Source organism: Mycetomoellerius zeteki, unplaced genomic scaffold (assembly GCF_001594055.1).
Source record: "Mycetomoellerius zeteki isolate Tzet28-1 unplaced genomic scaffold, Tzet1.0 scaffold327, whole genome shotgun sequence".
Taxonomy (NCBI): domain Eukaryota; kingdom Metazoa; phylum Arthropoda; class Insecta; order Hymenoptera; family Formicidae; genus Mycetomoellerius; species Mycetomoellerius zeteki.
The window spans coordinates 1096080-1114735 of record NW_017257313.1 but is presented as its reverse complement, the minus strand read 5'-3'; the positions used below and the strand labels follow the sequence as shown (position 1 = coordinate 1114735).

At 36.6% G+C, this 18656-nt stretch overlaps 2 protein-coding genes across 2 annotated transcripts in view; one reads left to right on the top strand and one right to left on the bottom strand.

Annotated features, from left to right (window-relative positions):
* The first annotated feature begins 1910 nt into the window (after positions 1 to 1910).
* mtSSB (mitochondrial single stranded DNA-binding protein) lies at positions 1911 to 2727 on the top strand. Its single transcript, XM_018451930.1, has 4 exons — positions 1911 to 1980; positions 2075 to 2168; positions 2310 to 2429; positions 2528 to 2727. Exons 1-4 carry the CDS (start codon positions 1969 to 1971, stop codon positions 2725 to 2727), a joined length of 426 nt encoding a protein of 141 aa, XP_018307432.1. The 5' UTR covers positions 1911 to 1968.
* Positions 2728 to 3544: 817 nt separating this feature from the next.
* aop (ETS variant transcription factor anterior open) overlaps positions 3545 to 18656 on the bottom strand; it is a 46106-nt gene continuing 30994 nt past the window's right edge. Inside the window, exons 2-5 of the mRNA XM_018452009.1 lie at positions 7623 to 7876; positions 6612 to 7283; positions 6155 to 6404; positions 3545 to 5883 (exon numbers count right to left, since the gene is read on the bottom strand). Coding sequence (XP_018307511.1) covers positions 5607 to 5883; positions 6155 to 6404; positions 6612 to 7283; positions 7623 to 7848 — 1425 coding nt within the window. The 5' untranslated portion in view covers positions 7849 to 7876 and the 3' untranslated portion in view covers positions 3545 to 5606. The remainder of the gene's footprint in view (positions 5884 to 6154; positions 6405 to 6611; positions 7284 to 7622; positions 7877 to 18656) is intronic.

The window sequence follows — 18656 nt, the reverse complement described above, 5'->3', positions numbered from 1 at the left end:
TTTTCTACGACTTAAGACCCTCGACTGTTACGACTTCTATTGTAGACCCCGCATAATAATCATTTGACTAAAATCGTTTACTTTGTTATTGAAAATTGCAATTGAAAAAAAGGTGTTCACTTAGCCCCGGTCCCCCCCTATATTACAATTTAAACTACTATTACTAAATTAATTAATATCCTAGAATGGCGAGATGTCCAATACCTGAAAATAATTTTTAAAACAATTTCGGCAAATATATATATATATATATAAAAACTGATCCAGTGTAGTAGCGAATGAACTGAATAAGTTCAAGAAATGTTGCACTGACGTTTCTGATAGTGCAATATGGGCTGATTCTAATATACATTACCAGCGCTGAAAATCTACAGTTTACGTCACGTATACTATATATTTTCAGCACTGAAGTGAATCTTGAGGTTTGTTCACGTCGCAAACTCCAACATACTCTAACATGCTCCTTCTCACTCTACTAAGCGCGTTGGAGTGAGTAGGAGCTATGATAGGAGCCTATGGACCGTGTTGGAGCATGCGACGCGAACAAACATCAAAGGTTTGTTCGCGTCGCATACTCCAATACGTTCCAATATGCTCCTACCATAGCTCTTACTCACTCCAACGTGCTTGATAATGGCTGCGTTCAGCAGACTCAACAGTTTTGCAACCGTTTTATGATTGTCTGCTGAGATAGGACCATTCTTCTAGATCTAAAAGTATGATCCAATTAGCACGAAGGAAACTTCCAACAGTTGCAAAATAAACGTTCTGCTGAACGCAGCCAATGGCTGCGTTCAGCAGACTCAACAGTTTTGCAACCGTTTTATGATTGTCTGCTGAGATAGGACCATTCTTCTAGATCTAAAAGTATGATCCAATTAGCGCGAAGGAAACTTACAACAGTTGCAAAACAAACGTTCTGCTGAACGCACCCAATGTGAACAGGAGCTATCGTAGGAGCATGTTGGATCTTGCGACGCTAACAAACCTACAGCCTTGGGCTGCGTGCCCCCGTGTATTGTTTTATCCTTGTTGTTCATCCAATGTTAAATAAAGATAAGATGATACACGAGGGCACTCGGGTGATGTTTCCGAACGCAGCCTTGGCATAGCACTAATGGTACGTTTCCACTGAACGCGTCACGCGTCGCGTCGTCTGTCCGCGTCACGAATTAACCAACCAAAACATCCCATTCCGTCACGCAAAGAGTCACGCGTCAAACGATACAATAAAATGAGATGTTTTGATTGGTTAATTCGCGACGCGGACGGACGACGCGACGCGTGACACGCTCAGTGGAAACGTACTATAAGGGTGCTGTCCCATGTGTTAGATTCACACTGCATCCGATTTTCATCGTACGACGCTTTGCAACCAATCAGAAAATAGGATTCCGATGATACGAAGCAAAATTTATCGGAATCCTGTTTTCTGATTGGTTGCAGAGTGTCGTATGACGAAAATCGGATGCAGTGTGAATCCAGCATATGATTGAACTTTATCGGCACCGGCTTAAGTTAACGGTTACGGCCATTATAAATTAGGCTTTAATTGAACTTCTTGCACGTTTCATCTTTTCTCTTTTTTTTCTCTCCACCGTGGAGAGAAAAGGAACCGTGCAAGAACGTTAACTTAAAAAGAATAAACCTATTCCACCGTGAGTGTAGTATAGTTCAGTTGTGTCGTTCGGTGCAGTTGCGATAGTTGGTCTGTTTTCTGTTCCTGCACTAGGCTGCACTAGAACTCTCTTTCTCGCTTTCGTTAAATATCAAACATATATCTATCTCACTTTAAGTTCCAAAAGTGTACACTAGTTCAGCCACAGAAAACAGACCTACTGTAACGTGACACGTGAATACTGTACATACGTACGCGCGCGTACATATATATCATTTACCGCTTTATTATCTATTTATTTGTAACTTGAATTTTATTGATGATAAATAAGTTATAGTGAAATTATCACAATGTTTCGCTCAGTGAGTATTACAGCCGTTATTCTACGCAAATAAGATATGAAATTATTTTAGAATGAAACACATTAATGACAAAGTGCGTATATTATTTTTTTAGGTTATTTTGCAACAAATACGCAACCAACTTGTCCGGTTAAACAATGTACGATACTTCACGCAAGAAGTGAATGAGACTTCAAATGTAGAAAAGTGTAAGTATACAATGCTATCAGAGAATTATTTGCAATTCTAAGAGATATTTATAATTAAACAATTTTCATTTTTACTTTTATGCAGATAATAGAAATTTGATGCTATTATTTTTAAAATGAAGGTTTCCTTTTTATTCATAGGTCTAAATCATGTAACATTACTTGGAAGGGTTGGAGGAGATCCTCAGAAACGTGGTTCTGAGGATCATCCAGTTGTATTATTTACCCTTGCAACACATACAAATCACAAATACAGTTCAGGTACATAATTATAATCAACCCTAACCTAACTTTGGAAAAATACGCAATAATGTTATATCCATAGGAATAATTATATTGAAGTATCTCTATATTTCCAGGTGAATTTATTCAGAAAACAGACTGGCACAAGATATGTGTTTTTAAGCCTAAATTAAGGGATTGTGTATATAACTATTTAAAGAAAGGTCAACGAATACTGGTAAATGGTAGGATAAGCTATAATGAATTTAAAGATGCAGAAGAAAGAAACATTCTTACTACAACTATCATAGCAGACAATATAATATTTTTCCAATAAAAAGTTTTACATGTAAACTATACTATAAGGTATATATTTTCTTTTTCAATAAAATTAATGCAAAATAGATATTTTCTTTTAGTCTGTAATCTGGATAGTTGAATAACGTAACAATGACTTGCCATAAAATGTATTTTTGTTGATAAATTTCAAACGTCAAATGTTCTGAATTTAATATTGTTGATGGAATCCTTATTCTAATTAAATACAATTAAATCTATAAACGTTGGTGTGTCCAAATGCATGTTATTAGATATAGCAATGATTAGTGTTTGAAAAAAAATTTATTTTTAACAGATTGTATTTTGGATGAGTTGAAAGAATAGTATACGTACCTTCTTAATAACTAAATAAGTCTATATTTACAACATTCATTATTTCATGTATTCTTCATATAACAACTTATATAATAAAACAGCTCTAATTTCTAGAATTTTACATGTTTTATACACGCGAAACGATATATAAACTTCTCCAATCTTAGACTTATATGCATTGTTTCGCACTACTATTATGTCTTCATATATGCTGTTACATACATATGTTACACATATGTATAAATATATTTATATATTATTTATACATATTTATATAAATATATTTATAGATATATATTTATTCATTTATATATAAACATTTCTGTTTGTCCGACATTTGTCCATGTGAAAATTATTTACACGATTGTAAAGAGAAAAGATATACATATATATATATATATATATATCTAAAATGACACATATATTTTTTGTATATTATGTGTGAGTATATGTATTTTTATTAGATATATATATATAAATTTTATTTCGATAACATCACGCAAATTCTAGACAGACGTTATCTAGATGTGTGTAACATGCACGCGCGTTTTATCTAGATAATAATTCCTAATTAACTATGTACTTAATCTTTCTGCATATAGTATGGAGATCACAGTATACAAGAAGCCAGATATATTTCTCAATATGTCACTTATATCATACCTGTCTCATTCATTATCTCATTCGCTCACACTCACGCTTTAATTCTCTCATGGTTTCTCAATTTTATGTTTTCAAGCTTTATATTTTCAAGTGCAAAAATACAATTAGCAATCTTCTTAAATTTGTTTCCTAATTGTATATGCGTCTTGTTTTCTTCACGTTTTTTTCTACTTCTCTTGCGGACTTTCGTGGTTTATCTCGTAGACAAACCTCGAATAAAGAGTCGTGGAATGTAAGCCACAATCACACAGGCAACAAACATAGAAATTTCGAATATAAATTTTGATAGTAAAATATATATATATATTTTTTCTATAGATAAATTTATATATTCTAACTCTGGCCCCGAATTTCCGTAAGATTCTTGCACTACTCTTCTAATATTCATCTTATCTTTCGTTCGCATTTACAATTCATTATATAATTCAGTTCATTAGTTCAGTTTATATACAGTTCCTACAACGTATAATCGATTATACGATACTCGATTATGGCGCATTCTTGATACAACGCATACATCGAGCTTAAGGGATACATATTGGTTCCAAAATCGTGATATATCGAGTTTTTTTGGAACAACCGACTAAATACATAAAACGTTCTTTTATTAAATGTTCTTGGCACAAATACGTCAAAATAACGGAGAACCGTTTCGGTGCATATACAGTAAGAGCCTGAGAAAATCCAGTTAAATATTTCCTTTAGAATCTGATCTATATGTGTCGCATACACAGATATACATAATTATTGAACTGTTGTGAAAAAGACTTTGTCAAGCTCTTTATACTCCGGAAACTACGGAAACATCAATAACATAATTTTTCTGTGATGTATTTACACTGAATGTTTCAAATCAAGTAGAGTCTTTCTTTGGGATCGACCTTATTCATAGGTTACGTTTTTCGCCAAGAAAAAAAATAAAGTCGTACATCACAGAATATATACCTAAGATGAAGAAAAAGAGGAGCAGAGAAACGCGTAAGAAAAGAAAGACCTGGTAACAGTTCTCCTTCTGGCATTCTTTGTACATTGAATCGTCGTATGTATGTTCTTAAGTGCACCTAAGACCGTACGTTTCATACACATCTTGTCGTTGTAAAAGTGGAAAGGAAATTGCTCGGTTTGGGTGATTCACTCCGTTACGAGGAGGAAGCAGAGAAAGGGATAGGGCGGAATATCCGCGAAGATTCAGCTTCACATCGAAGCGATCTATCATTATCGGTATTGAACGCGAATCTATGTGAAGGTGGAGGGGAGAAGGAGTAAATCGCGTTATCCGATTTGCACCGTGAGGAGATACACTCTCTTCTTGCGTTTCTTATCACACTCTTACATATAACGACGAAAATGGAGAGGATTCTTGCGTAACTGCAACTTTGAATTCTCGATAAACACACAAAGCTGGGCACATATGTAGGATAATTAAAATTTAATTTCTTGATTTTTAAAGAATCCTTCACCCTTAGAGCGTCAATGTGCGAATTGAATAAACGTGAATGCTCTTTTTCTGACGATTATTCTCAAAAAGTCTTGTAAAATGTTTAAAGTGTTTAAAATCGTAGCTTTTATCACGTTTTGTCCTGCGATTTATATTTCGCGCGCTCTACGATTTATTAATGATTGCAAAATCTCTGATCATCGGTATATCTCTTTACAATTACCGCTGCATGATTTCGAGATTAGATCTTATCTTCGTCATCGTATTTCTTGTCGATAAATTACGCTTTTTGGATTTCCGTCTTTTCCCATCTTGAGAACCTTCGCATATCTTTGTACAGATATCACTCAGTTGCCGATATGGAACCCTTCTTACGTCGAGGTCATTTCGCCGTCGGCTCCCAGTCTGCCGTGATGCGATTACGCACAATCATTGCGTTCCTACCATCGCTAGGTCCCGCGTCACTTCCTCTCTTCCGGCTCCTGATTGGTTTTAACGAGATTGTACGCGTGACTTCTGTACTTGGCAGGTGGGTCGTGTAACGATAGGGGCTGCTGCTGTTCGCTCGGTTGGTTCATGCTGGACATTGAGAGATCCGTCGGCATGTCCGCTTCCGGTTCCGCTTCGGGACTTCCGGAAAGAGTTCTTTCCTCCTCTGGTTCCGACTTTATTCGCATTTGATGGCGCAGCGATGATATGTTCTTGATGTTTTTCAATTCGATCGAATTACGTAAGAATCTGCAAAGAACAGATGACCCATTTTCTTTTTGCCCAAAGATAATTGTTTTCATATTCTAAATGAGGAATTTGTATTTCTAAAGTTATTTTTGTTTATAATAGCAGCAGCAAAGATAAATTTTGAGATATTAATATTTTATTGAAATTATTTCAAAATTAACAAACTCATATTTATATCTCTATCGCATTTTTTTTATGACAGACTAATTATTTAGTGTGTAATAACAACAAGAGCAATAATAACAATAACGACAACAATAATAATACTCACTGATAACAATGACGTTCGCCTTGTACTTTTCTAAGTATGTTCACGCGGTAATAATAACGTAAAGCTCTGCTCATTTTGTCGTAATTCATAGAGAGATGATTTTTCTGGATGCCCCAGAGTCGCGCTAGACCAGGTGGATCAACAATCTTGAAGACGCCAGTTTCTCGACTTTTCCACGAGATGTAATGCTGGTACCGTTGCGCGGGGTCGTTCAGCAATTGCTGAAGGAAGTCCCAGAGCAGTCTTCCGTCTAAACAGAATGACGGAAATTGTGCTACAATTTATATATATATATATATATATTCATATATACTTCGACATTTTATATTTAAAATATTCCATGCTGTTGCATATGCAAGTGACGTCAAAAGGATGTTCAGAAGATTTGGCATTTCTTACAATTAACTATTTCTTCTGTCGGTAGATTTAAAAATCACAGGTAATAGCAAGTACTAACTGGTGTTGGGTTCCGACGAATCGTTAGGGAAGAACTCTCTGTTCGTGGTGGTTGACCGAAAGGTACCAGGCGTCAGCGGCATTAACTGGTGCGGTAACGTCGGGCTCGGTTGGTCCTTGACGCTCACCTCACTGAGCCTCTGTGCCGCCAAGGCGGTCGGCGTGGCTGGTGGACTGCTATTGCCGCTTGACACCTGGTGAGTGTTGTCTTCGTCCGAATCACTCTTATAGACTTGCGTCTGATTCGCGTCGGTCGCGTGGCTGGGTGAACCCGATTGACTATCCACAGACGGTGCTGGCGATAGTGTCACTGAGTTGGCCGACATTAACGAGGCGAGATTCGAGGCGTATGGTGGCGTCTCTGTCCACGTTGGTGTAGGCGGATGCGAATGTGGACTCAGCGGATATGTGGACGGTCTAGTCGGTGTCACCGGACTGCTCGGTAGGCATCTCTGTAGCTGACTGTAATCACGCACCAACATTGTCAGCACGTTGTGCAGCACATCGCCAGCGCTCGGACACCTCTCGCCCATATCGGCCTTGGTCAGCAAGCACAGAGCTTTGCCGTTCATCTGGAACACGTCCATGTCGAACGGTGGCAGGTCGAATTCCCGTTCAGCCCACCGCAGGAACGCCGCTACGTCCTCCCTCGACCACAGTCTAGGGTCAGACACTGAAAGGAGAGAAGATGCCATTGGTTGTATTCGTGGTGACCTTCGTAACCACTATGCGGTTTAACATCGTCTATACGTTCATAATTAATTCAATGATTCCTATTTCCTTTAATAAAGTCAATAGCAACGTATTAATATTAATACGAATAATACGAATTAATCTAAAAGAATTGTAGCAATTAAAATGCAGTAAAGAAAATCTTCTGCGGCTTCGTTTTTAAGTAAACTCGAGTAAACTTTACACAAAAATTTTACGGGACTGGAAATTAAACGGATAGTAAAATTTTAATTTTATAAATTTGTAAAGGGAATATTTTTAACTTTTTTATGACCCTTACCTAAACTCGTTGGTAGATGAGTTTTAAAATCCAAGAGGGGACTTGGCGGTGGATGCGTTGTAGGCGGGAATCCTATCGAGGGTCCGTATTGGGCCCTCCAAAGTGCCCAGTCCGGACATAAAGGCAAAGATATACCCGGAGGCAGCCGAGGTTCCATTCCGGCCATTCCGCCAGCGGCGGAAACCGGCGGTAGCTGCGATATCTGAATTGGTGGCAGCAATTTCATAACACGCCCTCGGATCTACTAATGGCTTCTGTAAAAAAAGAATAAATCAAATTTATATTAACACGTCTGACTTTAAAAAATCTTGTGATTTATTTCATTTTGTAATTAAGCTCGATTATATACACGGAAAGAATAGTTTTGCCGAAGTATCTAAAAATAATTTTGTTAGACTATTAAAATAATTATATAAGATAAAATAATTATACACGCTTAAAATAATTGTTAGACTATTAAAATTTTTTGCAACATTACTCATCATAAATGTCCTTCATAATTATTCTAATAGTCCAACAAAATTATTTTCAGATCTGTATCCAGCTAAAATTTTAGATACTCCAAAACTGTTTTTTTGTGCATATACAAATATAAATCGATTTGCGCGTAATCTCTAATCTTGCAAATATTTTATATATTTTTTAATACAAAATAAATGCATCTTTACAATTTAATAATTAGTTGACATTAGAGTATCGTTCTTCCATCAGACATTATGTCTTCATTAAATCAACTAGATGCAACAGTATCGTTCGATCTATTTAGCGAGCGCGTAACACGAAACGATGTCGACGTCATTTCGACGCTACAGGCGCACGAAAGTGATCTCTATATTTATTTACGACCATGGAGACGCAACACTGTGTGACGTAAAGTGCAATCTTCCGTATCTATACCGTCGAAAATCGATCCCCCTGATATATAGCGCTTTACCTCGTTTAACGATCGGTTCGCTGATGTAGAACGATGGAAGATAATAACGCCAGATTACAGTTACACGTCAGTTTCTTACAATGTGGACGTGGAACAAGCAAGATGATTCAAGAAGAGAAAAAGGAGACGAGACGAAAAGAGAATGGAGGAGAAGCGTCGCGACGGCGACGTTTCGAGGCGTCGTCGTTCTCAATTTCCTGATCGGCAACCGGTTCGCAGACGTTCGACTATTAGCATAGAATGTGGGGGCATAAGAATGAAAGCCGGCAGGAAACATGGATTTACATAACGTATTTCCATCGACGTCGACGAAGCTATTTCCGTTCCCGACGTCGGCTCGCGGAGACCCGAGACCGCCTAAGCGAAACTTCTTATAACCAACATAGAGACTCACTTTTGAACTTGTAACGAGTTATGCTGTTCGTTTCAAAATTTTTCCACTTAATTGTTTCCAGAATCGTTTAATTGCCATTGTTTGCAACATACTGGAACTAGAATTGTTTCATACATTGAGAAATATTTCTGGTTAAAAAATGTGTGTGTGAACGAACCAGAAGATTTTAATCATATCAATCAAAATTCTGGTTATCTCAACAAAAATTATAATAGATTCAATCAGAAAAATTTGATCCGTCCATTTTCAATCAGAATTCCAATTAACGCAACCAGATTCTTTTTCCAGATTTTTTTTGTAGTTTTAAGTAAAAATAGTCTTCGATTTAAGAGGATTTGTCATCAAAATTCAGAGTCAGTTTGTAAAGTTTATATCAGTTTCTACAGGATAAGAGTTCATATCTTATGGTCCAGAATAGCATGCGGAAGCCCTTGCGATAGCATTACGTTAGAATGTAAACAAAAAGAATCTAAGGTAAGGAAAGGTAGGATAAAGTAATGCAGCTTCTTCATCAGTAATGAGGATAGTTGCATGATAATCGTATGTTTATAATCCATATACTCGATTAGATATAATTATTAACGTACCGGTGCGCGATTGCGCTTAATGTTATAGCAGCTACTTACACTTTGACTCGTGACATTGTAACACGAAAAAATCGTGGTCACTATCTGATTTAATACGTCTCACAACAAATGGACTTATGGAAAAAGCCTATTGACGTCACCGTACGTTCGATATTATCGAGGTTATATAAAATTGTACGTAATAACTATTGTAATACAATACTATTATGACACTCTACATATTTAATATTATCGCTGTTGAATATTTCGGAACAATAAGCAAGTCTATTCTGTGTCATAGAAAAAAGAAATGCTACGCTTACACAGAAGTACAATACTTTCGTTTTATATTATCTTTCCTATTTCTTTTTAATCACTGCATATTTATATTATTTCGATTATTGCTGTAAATAAAGATAAACACAAGTAAAAATTAATTTTTCATTTAAAAAAGGGAATCGAGATCTGCCATCATTTTTCGTCCAAGATTTGGTGATCGATGGGTTCTGGAATATTTTCAGCGAAAAAAACTCTTCTTTTTGTGATACTTCGAAAAATGATCGGAGGAAGCTCTTGGCGGCACAATTGCGGCACGATGCTCGCTCGAGAAGAGAACAAGAAAGAGAGAGAGAGAGAGAGAGAGAGAATTGCCCTGAGGGAAGAAGGCAGGAACCTCGGCATGCGAAGGTCGATGTGCCGTTGTCTCGCACCAGGAAATCCTGGTCGTCTCTTCGGTCTCCCCCTCTTTACTCCTTTAAATACCACGAGTAAGCGAACGGCCTTATACTCAGGTGCTCCTTTCGGTCAGCGATTTTTTGCGACGCGGTTAATTAAAACGGCTACTTGAAGCGACGTCGAGGGATGAATTTGAGGATAATCGCATCGCACCTGTTTCGAGACATAATTACTTATGCACGCTTCTTGATGGCTATCGCTCCGAATTACACAAGATGAAAGATCCACAAATATGAGAATCTTTGATGATCATCAAAAATTAATCATATTAGGTGATAAAATTTCAAAATATCGGTTTCGTAATTTTGATGTTACTGCAGTTTCAGTTGTCACATCCTAAATTTCTCATTCTAAAATTCCATAACTTTTTCCTGATTTCCAGACAAAATTCATGATTTTCCTTCATGTATTCAATAATATTTCGAATTTTTTTTGTATTTCCATCCTGATTTAGGAACCACCGAATATTTTTTTAGAGACCAATTTAACACAGCTACGTAAATTACTATTAATGTTGCTGATATTGCTTGCATTTAATTGTTAGTAGTATATAACTTTTGATATAATGTACGTATATTAAACTTCTTTAAAATCAAGAATTTTAAATTTTTTTTCCCAGAAAATTTTACAAAGTTCTAAACTTTTCCCTGATAATTTTCAATTTTTTTTATTTCTTTTATTTTCAATTTTGCGGCAACTCTGTGAATTTCGACCGAGCCAATTTTAGCATATCGGAATGCGTTCTCGAGAGATGGAAGAAGCGATAATTGCGCGAGGCAAGGAAGGTAACAAGAAAACACCGGATTCTGCGGTTCCGTTTGCGTGTTTCTCTCGCGTTCTTTTTTTTTTTTGGTGATGGAAGAAAGGAGAACCGATATCACTTTGCGAATTGCGGCGGAAGCGTCAGTAAAAAATTGTAACCGCGACGCCGCTTGAGATTTCCGGTACGCGACCGAAGGACGAAGAACACACCGGAAGCGCGTTCGATCGCGACAAGGTAACATTGACATTTCCGCGTTGCCTATTTCTTCGCGCCACGTCACGGTGTTTGCGTAATATATGTTTAAGTTCTTGAAAACCCCTGAGGACCTGAAGAGCTCCTCTTCTTTTCAACATGAGTCTCTCCAATTATTCTTTTATGAATTCTAAGTAACTTTAGTTTCTTGACAACCATATATATATATATATATATATGCTTCAGATAAGAAATAAAAAATTAATATTAAATTGCACAATGCTGTTTAGATTCAAGGATGTTTAGTACCTTATAGTTTCCTAATGTTTTTAAAATATTAGGAATTTAACACAAAAGATTTTTCTATTAAATATCTAAAATTTGAGATATATAAAATTCGAGATATTCTATATAAAATTTGAGAAATAAAAGCGCGTATTATCGATAAAAATGTATTTTGAATATATTTAGTTGTTCTTTTAATATATGACAGTTTTTAAAAGATTTTTATTAACATCAAATTATTAATATTCTTATAAGATATTTATTAGCATCAAAATTATTAAATCGCGCTTGCCAATTTAATATGTGATATTACTACTCTAGTTTTGTACGTGATTTCAAGTCTGAAAAAAGATTTCGGCGCGCAATTTGCAGAATTGGATATAAATTTATATTGAAATATTTTAGCATTAAGATCCGTTTTGTGACCGAAAATAAGATTATTTCTCTTAATTGATTTATTCTCGTCGGCCTATTTAATTATAATTGTTTTTTCTTCAGTCTTATATATTCTTTTCTTTCCTTTTCCTGTTTCTCTCTCTTTTTCTTCTTCATGCCGACATTTTCTCTCTTCTTTTCTCAATCCAATAGAGTTCCTGTCACGTGGAGGACCTGCAGTGACCTTGATTATATCGTCTTGTTTACGATCGATCCTACAACTTAACGACCGGGTTTCCCGACGCGAAAAAGCTCTCGACTGATCATCGTCGCAAATGTGTTTACGTTGTCGCGTGTCGAATAGCTCAGAAGTCTTTACGTAGAAGTGACTGGGATAATCGTATAGATAGCACAGCACAGATAGTAGTAACTGTCATTCGCCATCACGTATCGTGACAGCCTCGGTGACAGCCACGTGTCTTACGTTGGCATGTAATAAATATTACCGGAAGTGAACCTCTTAACGCTCGGTATCGCGGAAGGCGTGAATCAGCCACGTAAATGAGCAGATTAAGATAATAAAATATTCTTGTAAATATCCTAAAGCGTGGCATTACCAGAGTGTGCATCTTGCTAATTGCACTAACATTAACGTCTTGTTCCTAGCGTGAAGATAAAAAACATTAAAATAACATATGCATTCGATGGTAATAATAATATTCGCGATTTATCTGTCACATCTTTGAATCAGCAGTCGTTTTTCCTCTACGATAAAACGCGTAAATGAGCAAATTAAGAGAATAAAATATTCATACGGATATATGTCCTAAAACGTAGCATTACCAAAGTATGCACCTTGCTTAATGCGCTAACGTTTCATTGCGTGAAGATAAAAACATTAAAGTAACGTATACATTCAATGATGATAATAATAATATTCGCGATTCATCTCCCACGTCTTTGAATCAGCAGTCGTTTTTCCCTCGCTACGATGATTGTATTTAAATCGAACCGACGGGCCGCGAGTTGAAATGCATGAGGTGACACCACGTGCTCTTCATGTGAAACGCCACAATCTGCGTACATTGCGGGCGATTCGTCGACGAAAAACACGTTCGCGGAGTAATAAAACGTAAAACGTTTTCTCCTCCCCGGGCGACAATTTAATCCCCGTCAGTCAAACACGACGCGCCTCTCGGGACCGTAATCGGTCAGGCGGGTCGGTAAAGGATCCATGATTAGACCTCGTCATATCCACCTTGTCGCCTTGGTCTCGCTGTCCTGTAGGACGTTGTTACATTGCCACTCATCGTCGTCGTCGTCGTCGTCGTCGTCGTCGTTGTCTTTCTTCGTCGATCGTCGCGGTCCCCTTAATGTCAGAGGTTCGTTATGCCTTATTCATATCGGTTCGCTGGTACGTACACACAAACGACGGGTTACGTAACCCGCGCATGAGGAAACGACATGTGCGATTTGTTAAGATTAACACGCATACACACACATGCACACACGCACGACACGCATACGTTTGCTCGCGATATCGTCCGACTCATAGACTATTGTTGCGCGATCCAAAACGAGTTCTCCGACGACGATTTACTTCGATGCATACACTCCTACGTAATACGAAATCTTGGGCTACGTGCACCAACGAGTGACGAGTGATAAGCGATAAGTCATACGAATAGTCGACTATATAAAAAAATAATTCAAACGTATAATGTAACGCATTTATATATTGATAAAGTCGTAGCAAATAACACATTTACTGAGGGATAAGCGTTTGATATTTCTCATAAAAATTGCATGGTAGAATAGTTGTAGTTAGAAACTTCGTTTTTATGATTATTACTGCTATATCAGTAATAATAATCATATACATGTTTATAATTCTCTTAAACATAAAAAAATTATACTATAAATTATGATAATCTAAAATATTAACATAATAAAATATCAAGATATAAATAGTAAATATTTTTTGTTCAGTAAATTCAATCGCAATTATAGTGAATGTAATTATTTCTTAAATTCACTACATTTATGTGGTAATAATAACTAAAAAATATGTTAAGAAAAAACTAAAAATTTTTCAAGTAGTGTGTGACTATTATTTGCGTAGTTAAAATAACTATAAATAGAGTTGTCCTAAAAATGACTATAAATTGTAGTTATGATAATTACAAGCATTTTTTCTCTCAGCGTATATGTGTATACGACCAATTACTAATAATTAATTAACTTAATTTATAAGAATTTTAAAATATATCTGTCGATAGATATACCAATATATGTATTCCTATCTTGTATATTTTATATCCTCGCGGTAAAACAATCAATTTCTCACGATGAATAAAAATCACAATAAAAATCTGCATAAAGAAGAAAAATATTAATGGACCAATTATAATGTTCAAGGATCTAATACAACAATAAACGTGAGAGGCGTCTTTGGTAATATCGACTAGGAACGAGCCGATGATCTCGCAAGAAATTACAGTCCGAGCGGTGTAACAATTTAGCTTTGACGTCGGTGTCTCCTCGGGTGGAGAAGGAAGTAGGTAAGTACACCACGCATCCGCAGATGTACGCGCGCACACGCACGCAGAAGCGCACACGTACGCATAGACGGGATGCGCAACGACGGATGAAACGCACACAGACGGTTTTGCAACATCGGGAAAGGCAAAAAGTCGCCGTGCGTCAATAAAGCGAAGGCAAGTTTCGACTTGCTCGTCTTATCGCGCGAAATGATCGTGCGATCATAACGATTAATGTGCATTAATAATACGATACCGTGTGATAACGATCGCTCTCGTCGATTACACGCTGATCATTCATTAGAGCGGACCGGCCGGTCTGTCGATATAATTAAGCGTGAACGGCGCCAACACACGTCCGTGTGTCACGCTTCCAGCGCGGCATAATAGTCGCCGGTAAGAACCGTTCGGTCTAAACGGTTTATTCGGAAAGCGAGTCTAATCACGAGCGATAGTTATCGGAGCCCCTGAGGAATTAGATGATAAAAAATATAATATATAATTCTACGAATGTTATCTCGACGCGGTTGACGGGTAACAGTACGTATGAGTCATGCAAGAAATGAAGAATCACATTTGCTGTTGACGCAATATCATCGATATTTAAAACAACGATGCGGTTTTAGTATCGGGAGAACGATCTTATATATTTTCCTAATTATATATTTTCGTGCAATTTTGTTAATTATTTTATTTTCTTTCGTGAACGATCGCGTGCCGCGCGATGGAACTTGGGAAAAATATCGCGTGGCACAGTGCTACCTATTCACTGTTCACCAATTATTGAGTAAAAGTAACGGGTATCGATGCACGCCTGAGGCGACGGTGGATGACGTATGTGCGCGTGTGCGTGCGTGCGTGCGCGTAGTTTGTGACCTCGTGTGGGTGCATGTCTGAAAATACAACCAGGAAAAGGTACGTACAAGGAGGCACGAGGAATCGGTTCGCGCGCAGTGGAAGGAGGAAGAGGAAGGTCCTTGGTGCGCGTCTGAACCAGGATTTAAGATTTATCATGTATAACGCTCAAGAACGCGAAGGAGAGCCTTATCTCCTCTCTCTCTATCGGACACCCGCTTCGCGTTTCTTCCTCCTCGCACCGTACCCTTCCGGGTTCCTTCACTTCCTGTTTCTCTTTCTCTCTCCGGCCACTCGCCCGCCGCGCATGCAAGCACGCACGTGGACGCTTTATCGGTCCCTGTCTTTGTCCGCCGATGTCGAGGCACACTACCTCGCGCTGATTAATATGGCAATATATACCAATGCGAGATATGTAAACCGACGCGGTAATTAGCGGACATTGTAATAGCGATAGCGATTTTTAATGGTTCTCGCATATCCGAGATCTATTTTTGCCTCTTTACTACGTTCATCTTTCTTTTTTTACATCATTAGGGAAAATGTTTTGTTCCATGAACCAAAATTTTGTAATAACAACAAACATTTGATTGAAACATATTATTGCTTACAAAACAAAGAAATTATTTCGCAAACTAAATTTTTTGTTCTATAAACCAAATATTTGGTTGCTGTTAAAAATGCCTCAACAAACAGTTTTGCTAAAGGCACTAAATTTTTTTTCCTGGTGCACAAAAAAAACAGCTATCTAAAAATTTAGCTGGATACAGATCTGAAAGTAATTTTGTTAGATTATTAAAATAATTACGTAAGAATTTTAAGTTATGATGAGTAATAGTACAAAAAATTTTGACATTCTATAGCAACTAGTTGGAATCTCCTATATAATTATTTTGATGGTCTAACAAAATTATTTTTAAATCTATATTTAGCTAAATTTTAGCAAAAAAACTTTAAAATCCTTTCCATGTAACGCGTTATTTATTTCTAAAAAAAAACATGGCATTCTCGACCCGAGATTTTTTTATATTCGTTTTTTTCGCTCTCGATATTCTCATCTCTTCGCAAGTCATCCGTTATTCGCTTCGCTTAAAGTCCGCAATTTTATTGTCAATTTTATGCCGCACTTTAAACTTTTACGGGTGATTTATACATACTAGATATGCCAGTTAGATATTGTTGTAATACAGGATTTCAAATGTCAACGTTCATTGTTTACTGTGGCAATCGATCCGTCACTTGCGTTGGATGTTACTTTGGCGATAAAACAGTGCTATTGATAATATAGCTTCCAGCATCATTCCGATTTTATTCGAAATATCTATAGACAGATTTATAAAATAAATTTGTATAGATAACGTCGACAAACTTCAAAAATAATATCTGACAGGTTGAATAATATTTATGTGTTGATTTTCGACTGAGCTATCTTCGACTGAGAGACAAAAGGGATATCACAGTATTAAAAATTGATATACAATATATATAATGCGGGAGAAAATAAAATCGATATTTTCATTTCTACGTTATTCGCGAAGGTCAGCGAATTAAGGATTCTTCGCGGAAAGTGGAAGTTTCCGCGAAGTCCGAATATCGTCGCAAGCACGATTACAGAGAGATAAGCTGCAATAAGGAAACGCATTCGCGGTGCATGACGCGTTACCGATGCTTCAGCGATGACGCTGTTGACCCGCCTCTTAACGCTACTCGTATACGGTTCTACAGAAGAAAATAATATTTTTCTTCTTTGTACAGTCATATAGACGGAGAGAAATGTTTGGTACAAATAACTATTTATTTTGTTGACACGTGATTAATAAAACTTTCTTAATTTTTCGTTTAAAAATTATGTTGTATAATCAAATTTTGATTATTCTAATCAAACTTTTTATTAAACGATACGATACAATAACAACACGATTTTTAAATAAAAAAGTAAGGAAGTTTTTGTTAGTCACACATATAAATAAAATTAATGGTTACCAAAACATTTCTTAGTGTAGATAATTGAGTAATCTTATCATATCGGTATCTTTCCTAAGTGTAAGAAATCTGATTTACCACGGCGATTTAAACGTTAAGAATGTGTTTTAATGAAATAAGAAATAACCGTAGCCCTCGGTGTAATAAAAAGTACGTTATAAGTATTTGGAGTTAATATTAACGAATATTACTGTTAACTGTAATACCCATACAGAAAAATATCATTGCTAAGAAAAACGGAGTACTCAATTTACTTTCTTTCTTTTAAATAACAATTATCTTTAACAATGAATATCTTCTTAATAATAATCTTAATATATTTATTACAAATTTTTGAAAGAAAGAATTCATTAAATATGTACTGAAAACAAGAATTAATTTTCTTTTGAAGAATATAAAATTGAACGAAGAAGCGACTTTATATAATAAGTAAACCGAATTTGTTTTAATTTCATAATCTTGATTGAAGTAATTATAAACTTACTGCAGAATATATTTTGAATAAATTTGATGTTTGTGATGAACTTATGATAGATTTGCGGATATATGAACTTTTGAAACATTACTCGTTATTACTCATGTATACAGTGTGTTATATTTTTCTGTGTGCAGCATCCAAAATATCAGCTGTTGGCGAATATCTGCTCGGTTCGGATTTTCATCCCTTATTTTTCGTTGATATAAAAAAATTAATTCATTAACGCTATAAAAATACGCGGTGATATTTCACGTTATCTTCGTCGTTGATCTTTGCGCACCACCGGCGATGGCGATCGGCGGTCACGTGGCCGCGCCGCGAGTTACGCGCTAGCCGCGTAATCGTGCGTTATGCGTGTTGCACGCGTAAACACGGATCCGGGTGTCCGCAAGCTGGCCTCCGAGCGGTACCGAGATCGACCGGAGAAAGTCGAGCAGTCGAGAGAAGTGCAACGGAACAAATGCGCGGTAGCGGCCGAATGCACGACGACGTTCTCCTCTCCGCCTTCCTTCTCCTTCGTTCTCGTTTGCCCTCCTCTTCGCTTTTGTTACAACGGGACGCTCCGTAAATATCCGTCTGCACTCCTCATGCGAACATATCGCACTGTACGAGCGTTAAGTCTTGCCGGATAAAAGAATCTAAACTAAAAACATTGAAATATCGCTGCACGACAGTTAGAAAATAGTTGAGATAACTTCCGTTTAATAGATAATATTTGTATAGAAATATATACTCTCTTCCAGAAAAGTTGAAAATACTGATTAAGTTTTTAAAACGTTAAAACGTTATTTATGATTGTAATATTTTAATAAATTAAATATATTTAATACCTCTGCCAGTAACTATTTGTTATCATTTTTTACTCATCGAATCTGCAAAGATTGTCTATTTAAATAAAAAGTTTTTCAGTTTTCTGACGACAATCAATTTATTA